Source organism: Geotrypetes seraphini, chromosome 8 (genome assembly GCF_902459505.1).
Source record: "Geotrypetes seraphini chromosome 8, aGeoSer1.1, whole genome shotgun sequence".
Taxonomy (NCBI): domain Eukaryota; kingdom Metazoa; phylum Chordata; class Amphibia; order Gymnophiona; family Dermophiidae; genus Geotrypetes; species Geotrypetes seraphini.
In genome coordinates this window covers 189,588,723-189,613,533 of record NC_047091.1, presented here as the reverse complement: position 1 = coordinate 189,613,533, position 24,811 = coordinate 189,588,723, and the positions used below count along the sequence as shown (strand labels likewise).

The 24,811-nt window shown below is 42.7% G+C and overlaps 1 protein-coding gene across 6 annotated transcripts in view; it reads left to right on the top strand.

Annotated features, from left to right (window-relative positions):
- TAOK3 (TAO kinase 3) overlaps positions 1-24,811 on the top strand; it is a 236,064-nt gene that overhangs the window by 163,751 nt on the left and 47,502 nt on the right. For 5 of the 6 annotated variants that reach the window (XM_033957284.1, XM_033957283.1, XM_033957280.1 and 2 more), the window contains 2 exons: positions 13,623-13,859; positions 18,667-18,795. In XM_033957284.1, the coding sequence (XP_033813175.1) occupies positions 13,623-13,859; positions 18,667-18,795 (366 nt within the window). The remainder of the gene's footprint in view (positions 1-13,622; positions 13,860-18,666; positions 18,796-24,811) is intronic. The other variant, XM_033957286.1, reaches the window with a different exon arrangement.

The window sequence follows — 24,811 nt, the reverse complement described above, 5'->3', positions numbered from 1 at the left end:
CACATACCTATTGCCTTCCTCTGCTTATTCACAGTGGATCTCACTCATTGAAGTGCTGTCCTCTGTGAATATACGGTATGACTTCATGTCGTCCAAAAATACTATCTGCCATTGGTCTTTATGGTCTCTATCAAAAGGAAAAGCTATATCTTTTTTCTATAATATTCTGAGAGATCATTTCTTCACTTTTTCATATCAATCTATGAAACACTGGGATAATATACTCACCACTCCGCTTTCTGACATTGACTGGGAACTCTTTTGGTCTTCAACAAACCGCCCGCATTTATCTTCTAGAGTTTCACAATCAATGTTCTTTATTATGTGGAATGCAATATGGACCCCATTCCGCATGTGGAAAGCCAACCTAAAACTAGACTCTGTTTGCTGGAACTGTTTGAAAGAGGAGGGAGCTCCAGAGTAATCTAAGGAAATACTTTTTTACAGAAAGGGTGGTAGATGCTTGGAACAGTCTCCCGGAAGAAGTGGTGGAGACACACTGTGTCTGAATTCAAGAAGGCATGGGATAGTCACGTGGGATGTCTCAGCGAGAGAAAGAGATAATGGTTACTGCGGATGGGCAGACTAGATGGGCCATTTGGCCTTTATCTGCCAACATGTTTGTGTTTTTCTTCTATAGTGGCCTGGTTGGGAAGTTCAAATATCAGATGAAAATTAAGATAATTTGCAAACCTTGGTACAGTGCTGTACATCCATTGGTGGTCATTCAATCCATAAGTTCCTCGAGTATCAAGTGCTCAGAATTCCAAGGCTGGGATTTCTGCTGTGAAGCAATTGGCAGAGGACCCCTTACTTCTGAAAGGGCTCAGGTGGCCAATTGCAGTGTTTCCTTCTACTTCTCATTTAGACCTTGGTCTTTCACCAGTGGAGGCAAAGAAAATGTGCACTCTTTTTTTTTTTTTTTTTGGGGGGGGGGGTGGTACTAGCAATAGCAGAAGAATATCCTAATGGTTAGAGCAGCAGGCTGAGAACCAGGGAATGTTGGTTCAGATCCCATTAAGTCACCTCACCCTCCAGTGCCTCAGGTACAAAGTTAGACTGTGAGCCTTCCAGGGATAGAGAAAAATCTCAGGTACAGGAAGTAAAATCACCTTGAACTACAACTGAAAATGGTGTAAACAAAAAAACAAATCTTACCTCTTTTAAAATACTTGTCAGAAGCAGATGATTCATCTTCTTTAGCTTCCACGAGAACCATGTGAATTTCAACGATTTAGTATGAAGTTCAAAAGTGATGAACGGCAAAAGACTCCTTAGTGTAAAACTGACAGCAAAAATTTTACACTGAGGAGCAACTAACTAAGGAGCCTTTTGCTGTTCATCACTTTTGAACTTCATACTAAATCGTTGAAGTTCACATAGTTCTCAGTTTTTTGAGAGAGAACATCCTGGACCCCTGAGGAAGGAGTGTCATTTGAAACGCAGACTGTGTTGGATCCTGTTTATCACCCAAGTGAACCATCCTTGAAAAACGTTTTATTCTTAATAAAGTTCTTGTATCCTGTACATCATCTCTGCAGTCATTTTTTGTTTTCGTTCGACATTTACTGCAGACCGGTTGGATTCATCTTTGTTTTGCCCAATATAGCTACACTGACGACATTACTATTGTCCTCCCTGTCACATGCCTATCACCCACAGAGATTCAAAGAATATACTGTCTTATCCTTCCTAAAAGGGTGGATGTCGCACTTCAAGTTAAAACTAAGCATTGAAAAAAATACATTCTTTCTAGCCGTCTCTACTAACTGCACCTTGGATGCCCTAACTCTGAGAGGAAAGACCTTTCCCATCACCCCTTTGATTAGAATCCTGAGAGTTCACCTTGATAGACAGATATCTATGACAACTAAAGTAGACCAAGTCGTACACAAAAGCTTCAGCATGCTTTGGAAACTAAGATCCATAAGAAAATTATTTGAACTTGCACCTTTCTGATTACATTACATTACATTTGTGATTTCTATTCCGCCTGTGCTTTGCGGTTCTAAGCGGATTACAGTTAAAAGAGATCAGGACATTACCGAGAGAATTACATAACAACGATTCAAGTAAATTACATGTTGTGGTATAGAAATACAAGTATAAGATATCTGGATTTATCGATAGAATAACTTGACAGGGTTCAAGTAGTTACAAGGTTCAGTGGGGAAAACAATATAGGCAACTGAAGAAAGATACCTAACTTTGAAGGAATCAGTTAAGTGGATACCTAAGGGAGATGCTTATTTAGGAGAAGGTTAAATGGATACCTATGGGAGATGCTTATTTAGGAGTCTGGATATTTTTGGTAAATGAGGTTCGAGGGGATGACTAGTGTGTTATTTGCTGGGGAGAGTGCATGTGTGATTGGGGAGGGGAATATTAAGTAAGGACGTGTTTTTTTGAAAAGAAATGTTTTGATTTCTTTCCAAAACACTTTGATGTCTGTTGTTTTGATCATCAGTTTGGTGATGGTGGGGTCAATTTTTGCTGCCTGTGTTGCTAGAAGGCTGTCGTAAAGTTTCTTACGTCGGGTACCATTATGAGGGGGGAAGGTTCTGAGTTCTTCTTGATCTGGGTAATCGGTAGCGGTAAAGGCGGTTGTTCAGGTAATTGGGGGCCATACCATGGGTTACTTTGAAAAGTAAGCAGTAGAGTTTGAATTGAGTTCTTGCTTTTATCGGAAGCCAGTGAGAGTCTACATAGGTGGGGGTGACGTGGTCGAATTTGCTGAGTGAGTAGATGAGTCTGATAGCTGTGTTCTGAACGGTCTGTAGTTGTTTTATCATAGTGTTTGGGCAAGGTAGGTAGAGGCTGTTGCAGTAATCTAAGGAGCTGAGTATGAGGGATTGTACAATGATCTTGAAGTGTTCTTTGGAAAAGACTTTTCTTATTTTTCTTAGGTTTTGCATGGTGAAGAATGCTTTTTTTATGGTTTTGTGTATTTGTGTTTGCATTGTGCAGCCTCTGTCTAGGTGTGTTCCCAGAATTTTGAGAGTATTCTGTATTGGATATTTGATTGTGTTTACATCTAGTTTGTTAGGGATGGTTTTTGTTCCTTCTCTAGTAGTAGGAATTTGGTTTTCTCCGCATTCAGTTATAACTTGTGGTTCGTCATCCATTTTTCTACAGTTTCCAATGTTGTTTTCAGGCGTCCGTTGGAGATGGGGTCTTGGATGTCGAAGGGGAGAAGGATGGTTATGTCATCCGCGTAGCTGAAGGATGTAATGTTTAGGGCATCTAGGGCAGTGCCTAGGGATGCTATGAAGAGGTTGAAAAGTATGGGCGATAGAGGGGATCCTTGTGGAACTCCGCAGGGGTTTGACCATGGGTCGGATAAAAGATCATTTGACTTGACTCTGTATGATCTTGTTTTGAGGAATCCTTGGAACCAGTTGAGAACATTACCTGATATTCCTATGGCATCTAGTATCTGGAGTAGTATGGAATGGTCAACTAAGTCAAATGCTGCTGAAAGATCGAGTTGGATGATTAGTAACTTATTTCCTTTGCTGAGGTGCTGACGGGTTATGTCTAGTAGGGAAACCAGAAGTGTTTCAGTACTGTGATAGGCTCTTGAATCCGGATTGAGTAGGGTGTAGAATGTGGTGGTCTTCTAGGTAATTGGCGAGATATTGTGCTACTAGACCCTCTATGAGTTTGACGTATAGAGGTTTAGAAGCGATTGGTCTATAATTTGTTGGGCTGTCTATTGGGCCTTTGGGGTCTTTTAGTATTGGGGTGATTAAGATTTCGCTAAGTTCCGGAGGGAACTGACCTTCCCTGAGGGTGGTTTGCAGCCATAGCGTGAGACAAGCTATGAATTTAGAGGACGCTGTGGCTAGTAGGTAAGGGGGACAGTTGTTCAAATCACAAGAAGATTTGCTATATTTTTTGTACAGTCGGTCAAGGTCTGACCATTGTGTCGTTGGGAAGTTGGTCCAGATCCTATCTGTTGAAATGGCTTCATATATTGTGGGTTTTATTTGAATCTCTTCTATGATGTTTTGAGTGTTGTTGAATGTGGTTCTGAATGTGATTATTATTTTATGTTTGAAGTGGTCCACTAGTTGAGAAGCTGTTGGAGTCTGTGTTCCTTGGGTGACGAGGAAGGGTTTGGTGTCGGTGAGTGTTTTTACAATGCTGAAAAGTTTTTTGGTGTCCGGTTTTTCGGTGCCTATTAGTTTGGAGTAGTAGTCTTTTCGTTTTTCCTTCAGTTTGATTTTGTATTGCTTGATTTGGGATCTCCATTCTGTTTTGTTGTGGTCTTGTTTCTGTTTTTTCCATGTCCTTTCTAGTTGTCTGCATTGCCTTTTTAGGTGTAGGAGTTCGGCGTCAAACCATTTGTCTGATGGTCTGCATATTTTGTTTTTTGTGGTGCTAGTTTGTTCAAAGTGGATTCACTTAAGGTACGCCAGGTGTTATGAATTCTTTGGGGTTGTTTAAGTCTATTGCTGGGTCTACTGTGTCCCAGAATGTGGTAGGTTCGATTTTCTGTCTGGACTTGAAGCTTGTTATGCTTGGAGTAGGTTTGATGTTATTAAGCTCCCAGTTGATAGTGAAGGTGTACTTGTAGTGGTCAGACCATAAGGTAGGATGCCATGAACCGTTGGTAATGTGGATATTTTGTGTGTTGAGGTTGGGAGATGTGTAAGCAGCAATATCAAGTTGCTGGCCCTTTTCATGCGTGGGTTCAGGATTGAGTATCTGGTAAGAAAGTGTATTGAGGAATGAGAGAATATCCGCTACTTGTTTGGAGGTCTGATCTTCTAAGTGGAGATTAATGTCTCCTAAGATCAGGTTATGAGTGGAAGAGAGGGAGTTCTGGAAGATAAACTCTTCGAGATCTTGTTTGGAGGTGTTCCATTTCCCTGGTGTGACATAGCAGAGAAGGCAGTTCAGAGTTCCTGTGAGAGAGTTGTCCGAGAGTTGGCAGGCTAGGAGGTCAAGGTGAGGGGAGGAGTGCTTGGTTAGGACTTTAATGTTGAGGTTGTTTTTTACAATAATTGCAAGACCTCCACCTCTTCTGTTTTCTCTGCATACTAGCTCTAATTTGTATCCGTTTGGGCAGAGTTCAGTAATGCAGGGGTCTGTATCGGAAGTGAGCCAGGTTTCGGCTAGGAAGAGGCAGCCTAAATTATCTTTAGTCAGCCAGTCTTTGATTAATTCTGTCTTTGGGCTGATAGATCGTATATTCATGTATGCGCATGCTATTGATGTAAGTTTTGTGGGCGAGTGGGAGGTAAGTGTATTGATAAGTCCAATTGCTAGTGTTAAGCCCCCGGACTATTGCAACATTTCATACCTAACAGGATATTTCTGGAAACTAAGTATCATCCAAAACACTGCAGTAAGACTAATCTTTAAGCTGAAAAAATTTGACAATAGGCAACAGCAATAAAACAGTAATCTCTTTCCAACTACAGTGGTACCTTGGTTTACAAGCATAATTTGTTCCAGAAGAATGCTCATAATCCAAAGTACTCGTATATCAAAGCAACTTCCCCATAGGCCATAATGGCAACACTGACAATTCGTTCCACAAACCAAAAGGTGCCGAGGAAGTGTGAAGGTCATTCCAGAATCCTGAGCAATAATCTTTTTTAATTTCATTTTAAAAGATCATTGCTCAGGATTCTGGAATGACCTTTAACGTCCTGTAGAGACTCTTGAGTGGATTAGTCTGAGAGTGTGTGCTTTCTTTTTCTGGTTTTGTTTGTTTTTGGACTTTTATATTAAATTTTAATTATAATTTTGTATCCAGTAAATTTCTAAGGATCAGAAATCCATGCCCTTACCAATAAGCAAGCTGCATAGTAACATAGTAGATGTTGACAGAGAAAGACCAGTTTACCCAATATGATGAAATGTAACACATATGCTTGATCTGTCCTTGCCATTTTCAGGGCACGAACTGTAGAAGTCTGCCTGGCGTTGAAGTTCTAAACTACTGGATTTGTTGCTTAAGCACAGCTAAGTTGTTTTGATTCCCTTCTTTTCTCACATGGGAATCCTTTATCTCATAGAAACATAGAGTATGACTGCAGAAAAGGGCCATCGGCCCAACAAGTCTGCCCACTCAAAGAACCCTCCCTCAACAAGAACCCTCCTTCTAAGCATTTCCCCGGAGCGAATCCACATGTTTATCCCATCGTCCCTTGAAGTCGAGCGCGTTACTGACCTCAACTACCTGATGTGGAAGACCATTCCATTGATCATTACATTACATTAGTGATTTCTATTCCACCATTACCTTGCGGTTCAAGGCGGATTACATTATTACAGTTTACAGTATTACATATTACATATGAGGTATTAGGTCAATTGGAGATACATAAGAAGTAGTCTGGAAATTTACTAAGATGGAAGGATCAGGGAGTGTTGCAGGTGGTGAGCATTTGGTTGAGCTAGTTTAGTTTAATGTATTTTTTGAATAGTAGGGTTTTGTTTCTTTTTTGAAGATTTTGAAGTTTGTGGTCGTGATTAGTAAGTTGGAGAATTGGTGGTCTAGTTTTGCAGTTCTAGTAGCTAGGAGGTTGTCATATAGTTTCTTTCGTTTGATGTTTTTTGTCAGCGGGTACGTGAATGATGTGTGGGTTCTCCTGTGTCTGGTTGAGGAGGATTGATTTAGCCGATTATTCGGATTGGTTGAGGAGGATTGATTTAGCCGATTATTCGGTGAAGAAATATTTCCTGATGTCACCATGAAATCTCCCATCCTTGAGTTTGAGCGGATGCCCTCTTGTTGCTGTGGGACCCGTAAGGAAAAAGATATCTTCCTCCACCTCAATACAGCCCATAAGATATTTGAATGTCTCTATCATGTCACCCCTCTCTCTGCATTCTTCGAGAGAATATAACTGCAGCCTGCTTAGACGTTCTTCATATGGGAGATCCTTAAGTCCTGAGACCATCTTATTGGCCATTCACTGAACCAACTCCATTCTCTTCACATCTTTTTGATAATGTGGACTCCAAAACTGAACACAGTACTCCAGATGAGGTCTCACCATGGACGTGTACAATCTCATGCCATACTGGGACAGACCGAAGGTCCATCAAGCCCACTATCCTGTTTCCAGCCAACCCAGGTCCCAAGTAGTAAAATGGATTTTACACTGCTTATCCAAGCCATGTCAATAATGGTCTTTGGATTTCTCTTTTAGGAAATTATTCAAACCTTTTTTAAACTCTGCTAAGCTAACACATTCCCAGCAATGAATTCCAGAGTTTAATTACATTACATTACATTAGGGATTTCTATTCCGCCATTACCTTGCGGTTCAAGGCGGCTTACAAAAGATTAATAAACAGGGGTTACAATGGGAGAACGATTGATTTACTAGTTAAGTAAAGAGAACATAAGAACATAAGAACTGCCATCTCCGGATCAGACCCATGATGTAGTTTTAGTCACCCATATCCCTCTATGCCTCTCATAAGGAGATGTGTATCTAATTTGCCTTTGAATCCCAGCACAGTGGATTCCTTAATAACCTCCTTTGGGAGAGCATTCCAGGCGTCTACCACTCGCTGCGTAAAACAGTACTTCCTGACATTTGTCCTGGACTTGTCCCCCCTTAGCTTCAAACCATGTCCTCTTGTCCGTGTCGCGTTGGACAATGTAAATAATTTATTTTCCTGCTCTATTTTATCGATGCCTTTCAGCATTTTGAACGTCTCGATCATGTCCCCTCGCAGCCTCCTCTTCTCAAGGGAGAACAGTCCCAGTTTCTTGAGTCGTTCCTCATATTCCAAGTTCTCCATACCTCTTATTAACTTCGTTGCTCGTCTCTGCACCCTCTCCAACAGTTTTATATCCTTCTTTAGGTTGGGAGACCAATGTTGGACACAGTATTCCAAGTGTGGTCTGACCATTGCTCTATAAAGCGGCATTATGACTTTCTCCGATCTACTCGTGATTCCTTTCTTTATCATGCCTAACATTCTGTTTGCTTTCTTTGCCGCTGCCGCGCATTGTGCCGAGGGCTTCAGGGTCCTATCTATCAGTACACCCAGGTCCTTTTCTTGTTCGCTCTTACCCAGAGTTGCGCCTGACATTCTATACTCGTATTCCTTATTCTTACTACCTAAATGCATTACTTTGCATTTCTCCACGTTGAACTTCATCTGCCATTGCTCTGCCCATTTCTCTAACTGATACAAGTCGCTTTGGAGTTCCTCGCTATCCTCCTGCGATCTGATTGCCCGGGGCGGTGAATGGCCTTGTCCCCATCCCCGCAGAGACCACTATTTTTTCTTCCTCGTTTCGGCGGGTTACCCGTGGCTAGCCGCAGGTAACAACCACCGTGTCATTCTCTACCCCAACATAAAGGGTGGATTTACAAGAAAGAAAATTTGCCAGATCCGAGAGATCCCACGTGCCTATCCCAGGCCCTCTTGAATTCAGACACAGTCTCTGTCTCCACCACCTCTTCCGGGAGACTGTTCCACGCATCTACCACCCTTTCTGTAAAAAAGCATTTTCTTAGATGACTCCGGAGCCTATCACCTCTTAACTTCATCCTATGCCCGCTCATTGCAGAGTTTGAGACTCGACTCAAGTGCATTTACATTATATAGGTATTTAAACATCTCTCTAGAAACAATACTAACAATAACAATCTTAAATAAATTACTGCAGCAAAAAAATGTTGCAAAAATGTTATTAGCCAAGTGGTGGAACTATCCTTTGAAAAAACCATTTAAGTAAAGTGGAGAAAAAAGCCTCAACTAATTTTATATGCAGACGGCAACCCAATGAGTTTTTTTAGCCGTTCTTACTCTGTATCATAGGCAAAAAAACTCCACTACTTCTCTAAATGAAATCTTTCAAAATAGGAAAATATTTCACCACTGTGCACAGGGAACAGGAAAAGAACCTTCAGGAAGTTAACATTTCTGTTCACAGCTGTTGATGTAAGCCAGGATCGCAATCCAAAGACGCAACAATCTTACTGCAGACATATTTCCGGCATTGAAGTGAAGACAAGGAACCGATGTCCAGATCCAACAAGGCACTTGTTTCACCAATGAATGGCTGCTTCAGGGAATTCCCTCCTATTCCGTCCACTTTACTTAAATGGTTTTTCAAAGGATAGTTCCACCACTTGGCTTATAACATTTTTGGAACAATTTTTTTGCTGCAGTAATTTAAACATCTCTATCATATCTCCCCTCTCCTGCCTTTCTTCCAAAGTATACAGATTGAGATCTTTAAGTCTGTCCCATACGCCTTATCACGAAGTCTACACACCATTTTAGTAGCCTTCCTCTGGACCGACTCCATCCTTTTTATATCTTTTTGAAGGTGCGGCCTCCAGAATTGTACACAATATTCTATATGAGGTCTCACCAGAGTCTTATACAGAGGCATCAATACCTCCTTTTTCCTACTGGCCTACCTCTCCCTATGCAACCTAGCATCCTTCTAGCTTTCGCCGTCAAACTCTTATTTGAAGGAGGAAAGACTACTACTACTATCTATTTATTATTTCTAAAGCGCTGAAAGATGTATGCAGCGCTGCACATTTTAATATACAAGACAGTCCCTGCTCAGAAGAGCTTACAATCTAATTTAGACAGGACATTTTGGGGTTGGGGAGATTATGGTGGAGAAAATGATATAGTGGGTGTAGGTATCTGACAGCAGTGAGTGGGAGTCAGGAGTTGAAAACAAATTTTAAAAAATGGGCTTTTAGCTTGAATTTGAACGCTGCTAGGGAGGAGTATGACGTATTGATTCAGACCTCAGACTCCCTTCAAACTCTTTCAAAATAGGCAAAACAAGTCTGTTGAATGGGATATCTTCAAATCATCGGTCAGAGAAAAAAAAACATGAATATGTTATCAAAAAAAATTCGACATCTTAGAAGGTCCTATTCCTTCAAAATCCAAGTAGGAGTTTGAAGTCAGTATTGAATATAAGTATAGTTAAAATCTTATTGACATATTTGATATTGTTAGTACCTGACTTTTGTTGTTTGTTTGTCTAGTCCAGGGGTAGGCAATTCCGGTCCTCAAGTGCCACAGGCAGGTCATCCACAATAAATCTCAAGGAGGTAGTGCATGCAAATTCATCTCATACATATTCATTGTGCATATCCTGAAAACCTGTCCTGCCCATGGTTCTCAAGGACCAGAATTACCTACCCCTGGTCTCATCTATTTTATATATCCCGGTGTGTTCTTCTATCAGCATAAAAGTTCATCCAATAAAACCAGCACACTGTCTACCGCTGTCCCGACAGGAATCCTGCTTCGCAATCCACAATCGTTACCTCAGGGGAAGACCACAGCAACATCCTTAACAGCAATTCTGGCAACAGACATACTGGCTCCCAAGATGGCCTATAGCACTGGTTCCCAACCTTGTCCTAGAGGACCACCAGGCCAATCGGGTTTTCAGGCTAGCCCTAATGAATATGCATGAGAGAGATTTGCATATAATGAAAGTGAGAGGCATGCAAATGTGCTCCATGCATATTTATTAGGGCTATCCTGAAAACCTGATTGGCCTGTTATGGATTTTGCTTCGGCACAAAAGTTCAATGCACTGGGAAACTAAAGACACAACTTCTCAGCTCCGCAGAGAATGAAGACCTTTATGGCCTAGCAAACTGATGTTTGGCGGGAAGGCACTGGCACATACATGATAAGGGCACTGCCCCAAAATTTAAAATGACAGTGCGCTTGGTAGTGTCTGTACTGGGTTCCATGGATGAGAATATAATGCTTGCTTGTCCTCTGAGAACTCACAGTAACAACTTTTTCAGATACATCAGAAGCAGAAAGCCTGTGAGGGAATCCGTGGGACTACTGGATCATCAAGGAGCAAAAGGGGCACTTGGGGAGGATAAGACCATAGTAGAGAGAATGAATGAATTCTTTGCTTCTGTCTTTATGGAAAATGATGAAAGAGATCTACTTGAACCAGAAATGGTTTTCAAAGGTGGCTATGTGGAGGAACTGAAAAATCTTGGTGAACAAGGAAGATATACTGAACCACATCAACAAGTTAAAGAGTGATAAATAACCTGGAGAGGCTAGTATACACCCGAAGGAATGGAAAACTTAAACATGAAATTGCTGATCTGTTGCTAAAAGGGTCCATAGTATCTGAGGACTGGAGGGTGGCCAATGTTACACCGATTTTTTAAAAAAGGTTCCAGGGTGATCCAGGAAATTACAGACTGGTAGGCCTGACTTCAGTGTTGGGCAAAATAGTGGAAACTATTGTAAATAAAATGACAGAACACACAGACAAACATGATTTAATGGGACAGCATCAGCATGGGATCAACCAAAGGAAGTCTTGCCTCATCTATTTGCTTCATTTCTTTGAAGACATGAACAACCATGAGTATAAAAGTGAGTCAATTGATGTAGTGTATCTACATTTTCAGAAAGCTTTTGAAAAAGTTCCTCATGATAAAATTCCTGAGAAAATAAAAAAAAGTTGTGGCAATGCTCCGTTGTGGACTGGGAATTGGTTATTGCACAGAAAACAGAAGATAGGGTTAAATGGCTATTTTTATCAATGGAGGAGGGTAAATAGTGGAATACCACAGGGATCTGTACTGGGACCAGTGCTATATAACTTCTTTATAAAAAATCTGGAAACTGGAATGACAAGGGAGGTCATTTAATAGCTTTGTGTCATCTGCAAATTTAAAGTTGCCAAAACACATGCAGACTGCAAGAAAACCTTAAGAAACTGGAAGATTGGACATCCAAATGGCAGATGAAATATAACGTAGGCAAATATAGAGTGATGGGAAGAATAATCTAAATCATAGTTATTGATGGAAGGGTCCACCTTAGGAATCAGCACTTAAAAGAAAATGATCTGGCTGTCATTGTCGAAACTACACTGAAATCTTCTGCCTAATGTGTGGTGGCAGCCAAAAAAGCAAATTATTAGGAAAGGGATGGTATATAAGAGAAAGATTATTAAAATGCCTATGTATAACTCTATGGTGCAAGCTCACTCAGTTCTGGACGCTATTATCTCAAAAAAGAGATATCCAAATCCTACATGCAAAAACCACCAAACCACTTATAAAAACTTATTTGTCAGTTCCTGGTCAACATCAGCCAGAAAACTGGACTCACGTTCCTAACAAATTTAAATCCTTCATTCCTGCATCCCTCATTTTGGGGAATAGCAACTTGGAGGAAACAGCAGGCTTCCCTCCACTTGGAACATGAAAGGGTGAACTCATAAATACAAAGAGAGACGAGTATACAGAAATAGTAATTATAGTTTATGTATACAGTAGATGGTATAAATAGGTAAGATTCACATATATTTAGCTCATGCATTGTAACACCACTACTGAAGCTCATGCAAACCGCTCAGAATTGACTCCTCAATCATTAGTAGCAGTATAGAAGCTTCTAATAAACAATTATTGAAAATATTAGGTGTGATCATTTAAGAGGAGAAAACATTGTTAATTCTTTGAAATGTTTAGCATATTCTTACTCCATTTAGAAGTGCATATTTCCCTTCATCATTTTTAGTTTATATATAAAACAAAACAACATAACTTTTATAGGGTTAACTGAAGAAAGGAGAGAAACAAAGGAAAGAAACCATGAGAAAGAGAAGGCAAAAGGGAGATGCATGAAAATGATCTGCTGCACCCCAAAGTTTGTTGGGAAAAACACCTCGGTTCAGATTTCTCTTCAACTTCCAGAATTCCAAAGTTAAGGATTGATATACCTAAAAGCACTATCCCAGGAAATATTCAGTAGCAGGTGGGGGTGGGTGGGAGGAGGAGCATAGTATATGAAGTGGGGTGTTGGAAAATAAGAGATCATTAAGACAGACCAAAGCAGAAAGATAAGGATTTTGAACTCTTCTTGTGTTTTATATCTGTACTTAGTGTGATTGATGATATGAACGGAGGGTCTATAAATTAATATTGAGCCCTTGTGTTTCTTTTATGGAGAAAAATATTCACGGGGCAGAGCCGGCCCGCGAATATTGGAAATTCACGAATAACTTTTGGGCCAACTCTGACCCACCCCCGCCTTCTCCCTGGTATCCCGGACCTTACCTGGTGGTCTAGCAGCTGCCTTTTGGGGCAGGAGCGTTCTTCCTACGCTCCTGCCCCGTGCAGATCACTCATCCAAAATGGCTGCTGTGAGTTCCTGTCATAGTCTCTCAAAACTACAACGGGAACACACAGCAGCCATTTTGGATGAGTGATCTGCACAGGGCAGGAGCATAGGAAGATCGCTTCTACCCCGAAAGGCCACTAGACCACCAGGTAAGGTTTGGGGAGGTCCGGGAGGGAGCTGGGGGTGATTCCGATTTTAGGAAATCGTATTGGGATTCCTAAAACCACATCACTTCAAAAAACTTTTGAAGCATCATCTTTTTGGTCAAATGAAATATGCACTCTGTTTGGTGTTTGATTTGGTTTGAATCTGTAATGTATTTTAATTATGTATGTTGAACTGTAAACTGCTTTGAATAAAAATAAATAATAAAGTATAAATCATGTACATTGAATTCTATAGCCTTGATATTTTCTCATAATCCTGAAAGGTCAACAAAATATTTTGTGCTGCTCTTCATAAAATGACTTGTCTGTATTGTTTGGGTTTAGGTTACAAGGCAGATCCATGAGCATGAGCAGGAGAACGAGTTACGGGAACAGATGTCAGGTTATAAGCGGATGCGGCGCCAGCACCAGAAGCAGTTGATCGCCCTGGAGAACAAGCTGAAGGCCGAGATGGACGAGCACCGCCTTAAGCTGCAGAAGGAGGTAGAAACTCATGCCAACAACTCGTCCATTGAGCTGGAGAAGCTGGCCAAGAAGCAGATCATTGTCATGGAGAAGGAGGTAAGTTCTGAGCAGCGTTCTCAGTGGTCTTCCACTTGTCCATGTCATGCTATATCTGAGTAACTGAATTGATGATTCAGCCATAATGAAGACAGAAGCAAAGAATTAATTTAGTCTCCCCTATATGGCCTTGTCTTTCCTAAGTGCCCCGTTTTACCCCTTGGTTATCTAGCGATCCAGCTGATTCTTTTACTGGATTCTGACTTCTAATATACCTCACTTTTTAACTATGCTGGCTATCATTTGTCCTTCCTTCCTCCTTTGCAGCTACTCCTTCTTTGTATATGGTAGCCTTTCTGGTGCTATCTTTTTCCTTTATCCCAAGCTGGAGGAGTGAGAGAGGACACCACCTTCCTTAGTTCTTCATCATGTACTGGGAGGTAAACAATAAAGGGTAGCTGCCCTGCCTTTTCTTCCCTATCCTCCGTCTCTGCTTTCTACTTCTCCATCTCTGCTTTCTACTTCTCCCTTCCCCTCTAGCCACTGTCTCATCATCCACCTCATTCTTCCTCCCTTCCCTATGCAGAGGTAGGTAAATATATTTATATATCTGGGTGGGTATATATAATAGATAGATAATATAAAATACACACACTTTATTAGACCATATATATAAAACATGTGTACACAAGATATTCAGGAGCTGGTCTCTCACAAGCTTTTAATGGGTGGGCAATCAACCAGGCAACCACCTAAACAGCCAATGGCTCAGAATCCCAATGTTAATTTTTCTTCAAGCTGTAGGAAGGAAGAAATGCACAGACATAATCATACCACAGATGGGGAGTGTCTTTCGAACTGGCTGAACTTGCCTATCTTGAGTCACTCTTTTTCCTTCTCTCTCTAAGGCCAGTGCAGACAGAAGGTATGTACACGTAACTGGGTGCAGAATGCACAAAGGGTTTCAACATAGAAGGTAACTCACGTGGAATATTAAAAGGAATGGTCATAGAAACATGAGGGCAGATAAAGGCCAGATGGGCCATCCTCAGCATCAACTACTCGTATCCCTTCTATTATTGTAAACCGACCAGATACTTGTGATGATCGGTATTAGAGAATGACACGGTGGGTGTTACCCGCGGCTAGCCCCGTGGAGAGGTGAATGGACTTGTCTCCGCAGTGAGGCATTCGAGGATCGCGCAGTCCCCACCCGCCCGATCGCAGCGTTCCGCCATCTCCCTCCCTCCACCTCACCTTTGATGTAGAGCAGGGCCGGCAAGATAGACAGGCGCAAAAAAAAAAAAAAACGCCTCCTTCCTTTTCCCCTGCTCTTACCGCCATGCTGCAGCTACTAAAGCCGACAGGAAGTCTTTCTGACGTCGGAGAGGATGTTCTGGGCCAGCCAATCGCTGCCTGGCTGGCCCAGAACGTCCTCTCCAACTTTAGAATCGACGTCGGAAAGACTTCCTGTCGGCTTTAGCAGCTGCAGCATGGCGGTAAGAGCAGGGAAAAAGGAAGGAGGCTTTTTTTTTTTTGAGCGGCAGGGAGGCAGCAGGCTGGCTTTGGCTAGGGAGGGAGGGACAGAGGTAGACAGGCAGGCTTCAGGGGTGGGGGTGGGACAAAGTGTGGAAGGCAGTGAGAGGGACATAGGAAGGAGGCACTGGGGGCACTAAAGACATGGGAAGGATGCACTGGGGGCACTAAAGACAGGAAGGGGCACTAAGGACATGGAAAGGAGGTACTGGGGGCACTAAAGACATGGGAAGGAGGCACTGGGGGCACTAAAGACAGGAAGGGGCACTAAGGATATGTGAAAGAGGCACTGGAGGCACTAAAGACATGGGAAGGAGGCACCGGGGACACTAAGGACATAGGAAGGGAATAGAAAGGGACAATTCTTGGGCCTGAATGCAGAAAGAAAGAAATGAAAGAAAGGATACACAGACAGAAGGAAATGCAACCAGAGACTCATGAAATCAATCACCAGACAGCAAAGGTAGGAAAAATGATTTTATTTTCAATTTAGTGATCAAAACGTGTCAGTTTTGAGAATTTATATCTGCTGTCTATATTTTGCACTATATTTGTCTATTTTTCTATAGTTACTGAGGTGACCAAGCTCGCGGAGATAGGGCGGAAACGGGGTTTTTAAATTTTAGTCCTAGTAGTTTGCCAGTCCACAAAATAATTCTTTTATTTCTGCCGGACAACCGGTGTAAAAAGGTTGAAAAACACTGCCGGCTTTCTTTTTCGCCCAGCCGCACGCGCGCCTGCTCAAGTTGATCAATCTTCTCCTCTCCTGCAACTTCCTGTTTCCGGTTGCGTCAGAGGAGAATATTGAACAAATGAGCAGCTGCGCATACGCGGCTTTTTGAATGCGTGCGGCTGGGCGAAAAAGAAAGCCGGCATACTCTACATCTAAGGTGAGATGGAGGGAGGGAGATGGCGGATCGCTGCAATTGATCGGGTGTCTGCTGTTTTTGTATCACTGCCTGCCTGTGCTCACGTTCCAGATCCTCCTGTTGCTCATTGTACTGCAGCATCTGCATGATTATGTGCTCAGGTGGGCATTTTTAGTATGCACAATCGAGCTATAGGTGAACATGGGGGACTCGTCATTGCAAGGGAGGACAAGTCAATTGATTTATTTTATGTTCTGTTTTTACTACAGGGCAGAGGCACTGAAACAAATTCTCAGTGCAGTAGTAGTAGTGGCAGGACTCTCTTCTGTCTTCATGGTATTTCGCAGTACTGAGGCTTATATGAATGTTGCGGGGACGGTGACGAGGCGGTGAATGGGATGGCAGTGACGGTAATGGGGCGGTGAAGGGGATGACGGTGACGGGGTAGTGAAGGGAATGGCGGTGAAGGGGACGGTGAGCCGGGGACGGGGCGGTGACAGGGACAGATTTTTTCCCCGTGTCATTCTCTAGTCGGTATATCAAGCTATAAATAAACTTTAAATAAATAAATAAACTTTCCCTACACATTCCTGCCCCATGTTTTCTTAAATTCAGACAGAATGTCTCCAACACCTCTACTAGGAGACTGTTCCATGCGTCTACCCCCATTCTGTAAAAACATATTTCCTTAGATGACTCCTGAGCCCATCACCTCATCTTCATCCTTTTTCCTTCATTTGAAAAAGACTCACATCCTGTAAATTAAGGCGCAGAGATATTTAAACATAACATATATCCCCTCTCCTCCGCCTTTCTTCCAGATTATACATATTGAAGTTTCTATCTGTCCCTTTATGATTTATTACAAAGTCCACCATTTTGTAGCAGCCCTTTGGACCAACTCCATCCTATTTATATCTTTTTGAAGATGTGGTCTCTAGAATTGCACACAGTATTCCAAATGGGGCCTCACCAGAGATTTATAGATTTATTGATCATTGGAACAAGCTTCCAGTGCAGGTGATCGAGGCAAACAGCGTGCCAGACTTTAAGAATAAATGGGATACCCATGTGGGATCCCTACGAGGGTCAAGATAAGGAAATTGGGTCATTAGGGCATAGATAGGGGGTGGGTAAGCAGAGTGGGCAGACTTGATGGGCTGTAGCCCTTTTCTGCGTCATCTTCTATGTTTATCGCCTCCTTTTTCCTACTGGCCATTCCTGTCCCTATGCACCCGAGCTTCCTTTTGACTTTGCCATCTTTTCTACCTGTATTTTCTAAAAATTTTATTTTCTGTGACCATAGCAAGTACCTGCATGACAAAATGAGAGGTAATAGCTCTGTGTGTGTGTGTGTCTGAAGAAAGCAAAAGTACCGGTAAACAGCTGCGCATGACCTGGAGTCTTCTGTCCATAAATATTAGCCTCACAAAAAGTGTGATGGGAAAGAGAGGCTAATATTTATGTGCAGTTCATAAGCAGAGATGTGCGTGGATTTCTTCCAACATGCGCACAATGAAATCATCCTTACTACAGAACCTTTATGCGCATGGGTCCAGCAGGTGTTCCCTGATTTAGCACACAAGTTCTGCACACTTTGAATTTGCAGAATATTTTCTCATTAATCTCAATGTAGAAGCCACATGCTCAGCCATTGGCTTTTTATATTGAGTCCTCTGTCTTCAGGTTTTAAAACTAAGCTCAAGGTGAGTTACAATTATCCCCCCTCCCCCATTGCTGCTGCCTTCACAGTGTGCTGGATGCCTCTTACCTGCTGGCCCACCAGTCCAAGGATGACCATCCAGGCTCTGCTCACCTACACCTCCTTCCCACAGCTACTGTTCCAAACAAGTTGAAAAATCACCTGTGGTGGTACTTCTGAGGCTGACTATTCATCAAGGCAGAGCCTGCAAGAGAGCAGTAGAGCATGTTCAAAGCCTGCTGGGTCTCAGAGTCTCCAACAACAAATTAGAGAATTTAATTTTGAATGTTTAGATATATATTTATCTATTCTTGACTTTTTTAGTACGATATTTCTTCTCAGACCCCACCTCAAGAGTGGGGGCCAGCTGGTAGAATGGACATTTTTTTCTTCCCTGGTACCTAGTGATCTGTACACTAGAGCATTTCAGTTCATTTATTCAAACTTGAATTTATCTGCTCTTCTCAACAGACACCCAGCGGCCAAGGCATAGAAACTCCTCCTGGCTTGCTTTTGAATCCATTTTCTGAAAATACTTCCAACTACCTGCAAACTGTAGAGGAGCTTGTGCTTTAGTTTGAGAAACGCTAAACTGAGAGGGACAGAGAAATAGTTAGGCTAAGGGTATTTCCTAAAACTGAAGACCTTTGGGCAGCATTTCTAGCACAATATACCATATCACAAGGACGATAAAGGGACATCCTGGTGGTGTTAAGGTGCACTGAAGAATATATACATGCTACTTGTTCCTTCTTTGTAGTCAAAGGCAGCTGCAGCAGATGAGAAGAAATTCCAGCAGCAGATCATGACTCAGCAGAAGAGAGACCTCACTAACTTCTTGGAAAGCCAGAAAAAACAATACAAGCTTTGCAAGGAGAAGATTAAAGAGGTATGCACCAAGAAATTTGCATCTCCTAGAGCCAGGGCCAGCTTAACTATTCCCTAGACAAAGTGGCCAAAAGCAGCAGAAATTAAAGCCAACCTGACTGCCACACTAGCTCAAAGAATCATCAAATACATGCTGTTAACATAAAGGATCAACAGTTTTCAATACTCAGGTAAATGGCTTTTGGAAATAGCCCTTGTTATGTGTATGCAAAACAAATAAAGTGAGGGCTGGAGCCCTTAAGAAGGGAAGGGGCCTGAATGTTTGAGGGATATGCAAAACTGAAGGTTCACCGATAGCATCTTGCACGGGCCCTGGCTAGGAGAATTGTATATTTATAAAACTGTTAACTTCTCACTATATGCTGGGACCTGTTATAGAGTTGGGAGTAGGAACAGATAACACAGTAAATGATGGCAGGTAAAGACCATCCATTCTGCCCAACAAGGTGGTTAGAGCTATGCCCATCACTCTGAGTGGGTCCCAGTCACCTATGCTTAAACGTTGGTTTTCAAGTCTCAACTATGCCAACCATATAGGCAGCCAAACATTAAATTTAAGATTCTTTGTCTAAATTTCAAAACCCTGAATCTAATCGAAAACTTATTAATCATACTATACCAAAAAGGTTCAAGGTGATTTAAAATCTAAGGGAAAATACATAAGGAGGTCATATAAAAAGTTTTCAAATTTTTACAAAACATTAAGTAATTGATATCAGTCCTAACGTAAACAAGTAGATTATTCCAAATTGTAATTGCAGCGTAAGCAAAAGAGGAGTTGAGCTGTCGTTTATACCATCCTCCTCTAATCTGTGGAAAATGTAGTAATAAAGTACCACAGAATCGGGTGGAAAAAATGAGAAAAAAGCAAAATTGGATTATCTGAAGTCAGTCTGTAACATACGATGAACTATGCAATCTGATTTAAACTTAATTCGCCTCTCAACTGATAACCAATGAAGATTCTTATACATTAGTGAAACACTTTCATATCTTTTTAGACAAAAAATTAATCTAACTGCAGTATTCTGGAGTAATTGCAATTTTTTGATCAGTTTTAATGTTTTAAAGTTTTAAAGTTAAGAATTACAGTAATCAAGTTGAGGTAACACCAACATCTGAACCAAGAGTGCAAAATGTTCAAAAAAGCATGACTTCACTACCCAAGTTTCCTCATAATATATAAAATCTTCCTCCATAAATTTGAAATTTGATTGTAAGAGAAGAGTCTAAAAGAATACCCAAAACTTTTAGATGTTTTTTTTCTACTTGCAGGGTAGTTAGTACCTGATTGTAGAGTAAGACATTAAAGAACAGAAGATACAGTGGTACCTTGGATTACGAGCATAATCCATTCCAGGAGCATGCTCGTTTATCAAAGCAAAGTTCCCCATAGAAAATAGTGGCAAACACCGACGATTCGTTCCAGAACACGGGGTCTGTCCTTTCGGGTGCTGGGTGCTGTAGCGCCGTCTCCTCTGTCCGCCTCCTCCATCCGTCATCCGAAGAAGAACCCCACAGTGCCGCTTCGAGGGGGGGGATGCCTGTAATGTCCGCCAGCCACCGGAGAACCCCGCAGTGCCACTTCAGAGGAATGCCTCCTCCATCCGCCGGCCAGCCCTCCATGTCAGATGCCCCCTGCATGCTGGAGAGACCCCACCCGAGCCCACGCAGCCGAGCACCGCCCCTCTCAACACACACAACGCCAATGATTGACGCTCTGCGTGTCACACGCAACGCGCAGGCGGGACGGCACCCAGCCACGCAGGCCCAGATAGAGGTCCTCCAACCTGCGGAAGGCACCCGACGTGGAAGGCTGGCCGGAAGACGGAAGAGGAATCCCCAGAAGCGGCGCTTCCTGGGCTGTAAGTGAAACATAGAAGATGACGGCAGAAAAGGGCTACAGCCCATCAAGTCTGCCCACTCTGCTTACCCACCCCCTGTCTATGCCCTAATGACCCAATTTCCTTATCTTGACCCTCGTAGGGATCCCACATGGGTATCCCATTTATTCTTAAAGTCTGGCACGCTGTCTGCCTCGATCACCTGCACTGGAAGCTTGTTCCAATGATGAACCACTCTCTCTGTGAAGAAATACTTTCTGGTGTCGCCATGAAATTTTCCACCCCTGAATTTGAGCGGGTGCCCTCTTGTGGCCGAGGGTCCCTTGAGAAAGAAAATATCATCTTCCACTTCTACACGTCCCATGAGGTACTTAAATGTTTCGATCATGTCTCCCCTCTCCCTACGTTCCTCGAGAGTGTAGAGCTGCAATTTGTTCAGTCTCTCTTCGTACGAGAGACCCTTGAGCCCCGAGATCATCCTGGTGGCCGTCCGCTGAACCGATTCAATTCTGCGCACATCTTTACTGTAATGTGGCCTCCAGAATTGCACACAGTACTCCAGATGAGGTCTCACCATAGCCCTGTACAACGGCATTATGACTTCAGGCTTTCGGCTGACGAAACTTCTATTGATACAACCCAATATCTGCCTTGCCTTAGATGAAGCCTTCTCCACTTGATTGGCAGTTTTCATGTCTGCACTGATGATTACTCCTAAATCTCGTTCTGCTGAAGTCCTAGTTAAAGTTTCTCCGTTCAAGAAGTACGTCCTGCATGGATTTCCGCTTCCGAGGTGCATGACCTTACATTTCTTAGCATTGAAGCCTAGCTGCCAGGTTGAGGTCCAACTTTCCAATGTAAGCAGGTCCTGCGCCATATAATTCTGTAAACTGCATTCACTTACTATATTACATAGTTTGGCGTCATCGGTGAATAGTGTTATTTTACCTTGAAGCCCTTGAGTCAGATCCCCTATGAATATGTTGAAAAGGAGTGGACCCAGGACCGAGCCCTGCGGCACTCCACTGGTCACCTCCGATGTTTTAGAGAGGGTACCATTAACCACCACCCTCTGAAGTCTGCCACTCAGCCAATCATTGACCCATGCAGTTAGTGTCTCTCCTAACCCCATCGATTCCATCTTGCTTAGCAGCCTGCGGTGTGGGACACTGTCAGAAGCTTTACTGAAGTCCAGGTACACGACGTCCAAAGACTCTCCCAAGTCCAACTTTCTTGTTACCCAGTCAAAGAAGCTGATGAGATTGGATTGGCAGGACCTACCCTTGGTGAATCCGTGCTGACTGGGATCCCGAAGATTCCCTTCATTCAAGATCGTGTCCAATTTGCTTTTAATTAGTGTTTCCATGAGTTTGCACACTATTGATGTGAGACTCACCGATCTATAATTCGCAGCCTCTGCCCTGCAACCCTTTTTATGCAGAGGAACGACATTAGCTAATTTCCAGTCCAGGGGAACTTTCCCCTTACTTAGGGAGAGATTGAATAGCTCAGCCAACGGTTTCGCCAGGACATCGCTCAATTCTCTGAGCACTCTTGGGTGCAAATTGTCTGGTCCCATGGCTTTGTTCACCTTGAGTCTTGCCAGTTCACTGTAAACTTCACCTGGTGTGAACTCAAAATTCTGAAACGGGTCTTCTGTGCTATGTGTTGCCTTCAACTGCGGACCGTGTTCCGGTGCTTCACAGGTGAAGACTGAGCAGAAGTATTCATTCAGTAGTTCGGCTTTATCGGAATCTGCTTCCACGTAACTTCCGTCCGGTCTTCTAAGGCGTACTATCCCACCTGTGTTCCTTTTTCTGTCACTAATATACCTGAAGAAGGATTTGTCCCCCTTTTTAATGTTTTTTGCCAGAATTTCTTTCATTCGAAGTTTTGCCTCCCTAACTGCCATTTTGACCGCTGTAGACCTGGTCCTATATTCTACCTTTGCCTCTCTTTTCTCCGTGCGCTTGTAGGTGCGAGATCTCCGTGGTGAACCATTGGGGTTTATTGTTTCTTTGTCGTTTATTTACTGATTTTATGAAGCGGCTAGTTGCTTCATGTATGGTTGATTTCAGTGTTAACCACTTAGCTTCTACATCATCGGTCTCCGCTTGGTCCTGCAGTGTCCGATGGACGAAATCTCCCATGCGTGCGAAGTCTGTGCCCTGGAAATTGAGTACCTTTGTTTTTGTGTTTGATCTAGGGAAGCCTTTCCTAAGGTTGAACCATACTATGTTGTGGTCGCTGGAGGCTAGCGTATCTCCTACTGAGACCTCTGAGACGCTTTCCCCATTGGTGAGTACCAGGTCGAGGATCGCCTGGGCCCTAGTGGGCTCCGTTGCCATTTGTTTGAGATGTGCTCCCTTTATGGAGGTTAAGAGCCTCCTGCTACCGCTGGTTGTCGCTGAAAATGAGTTCCAGTCTGCATCAGGCATATTGAAGTCCCCTAGCAGTACAGCTTCTCCTGCTCATTTATCGGGGCAGTCCTCGGTTTGCGAGTCAAAAGTTTGCTGAGTGTTTTGCTCATCTTGCAAAACACTCGCAAACCGGGTTACTCGCAAACCGAGGTTCCACTGTAAGTGAATTATGAAAAAAAAAGAGCCTTTGCCTTACTTGCATTCAATTTCAACTATTAGTAAAAGCCCAATCCCCAATTCTATTCATGCAATCAGTGATCTTTGCTGAAATGTCCTCTGTATTTGAACTTAATGGAATTATTTTAAAAAATCATCAGCATAGGATAACATACAAACTGGCTGACAAACGTACTTTTTGCAGAGTACTTAAAAGTATATTAAAAAGTATAGGAGAAATAGAAGAACCTTGTGGCCAAAGAAGCCCAGCTCCTAGAAAAGATTCTATCCGTCAGCATGCTATAATTCCTATTTACTAAAAAATCGTTAAACCAATTAAGATCCACCTATACCCAACTCACTCAGTTTGTTGATCTGCAAAATTTGATTGACTGAGTCAAAAGCTGCACTGATATGTTTATGCTATGATTGCCTCAACTTTGAATCTTTATCAACCAGCTAGAGCATTATAGTCAGCAGATGATGTTTTGCTTGAGATCCCATCCTTTAATTTAATTTGTTTAGACTGTAGGATCTCAATATCCCCGTCCTGTCCCCATGAGTTCTGTCCGTGCCCCATTCCTGCAAGCTGTGCTTTAACCGCACAAATCTCAAACCCTTATGATTTTAGGCTTGTGCAGATGAGGACAGAGCTTGCAGGAATGGGACAGGGACAGAGCTCATGGGGAAAGGACAGGAATTGGAGGTCTAAAGAAAACTTGATATCACTTGATAGACCGGTATAGTTCCTTTATAGATGGGTAATATGCCTCATTGCTACTGGCAGGTGGAGACCGAGATCAAACTTGTATATCAGTATAGCATGTCCCTCTTGCTACTCCAGTTTTCCTCAGCCACCGGTAGCAGGTGATAATGCTTTTCAGCTCCCCTCTTAGCACTGTTGGAACTTTGTTTATGGGCTCCTGGTTCCCCTTTTTGTGCCAGATAGAGCTTGGGCGGGTTCTGTTTGGGGATCCATCCGACCTCAGGGGTGTTAAACCCAGCGGGTCTCGTGCTGGGTCCCTCCCTCCACCTCCCCATATTTTTGTAGAGGGCCTCAGCAAGCAGCCTAGCCCCCTGGTTGGTCAGCCCTCCAGCTTCAAGAACCGTTGAATCTGTTCTGACTAAGTAAAAAGAAATAATAAAAAAATCCTGAGGTGTACCGGTTTAAAGGGCTCATTTCCCTTTAAAACTGCCTTTTTTTCTGTGTTTTTCTCAATTAACCGGCACTTTCTTTACAGCTAGGGCGTTTTTTAGCACAATGAGCTCTTTTAAAGGCAAAACCAAGCTGGGACCGATAATGTGGAGGCTATGTAGTCAACCTTGAAATCTACCCTACACGTAGCAACGAACCACTACATAAAGTCAGTAAGCAAACGGCAAAGAAACAATAGACCACAATGGTTCACCGCAGAGATCTCAGACCTCGTTAAAGAAAAGAAACGAGCATTCATTTCCTACAAACATTCGGAGACAAGGGAGGCTAAATTAGAATACATGGCCAAGTCTACAGCGGTCAAAGCGGCAGTCAGAGAGGCCAAGCATCGAGTTGAAGTAAACCTAGCAAGGAACATTAAGAAGGGGGACAAATCCTTCT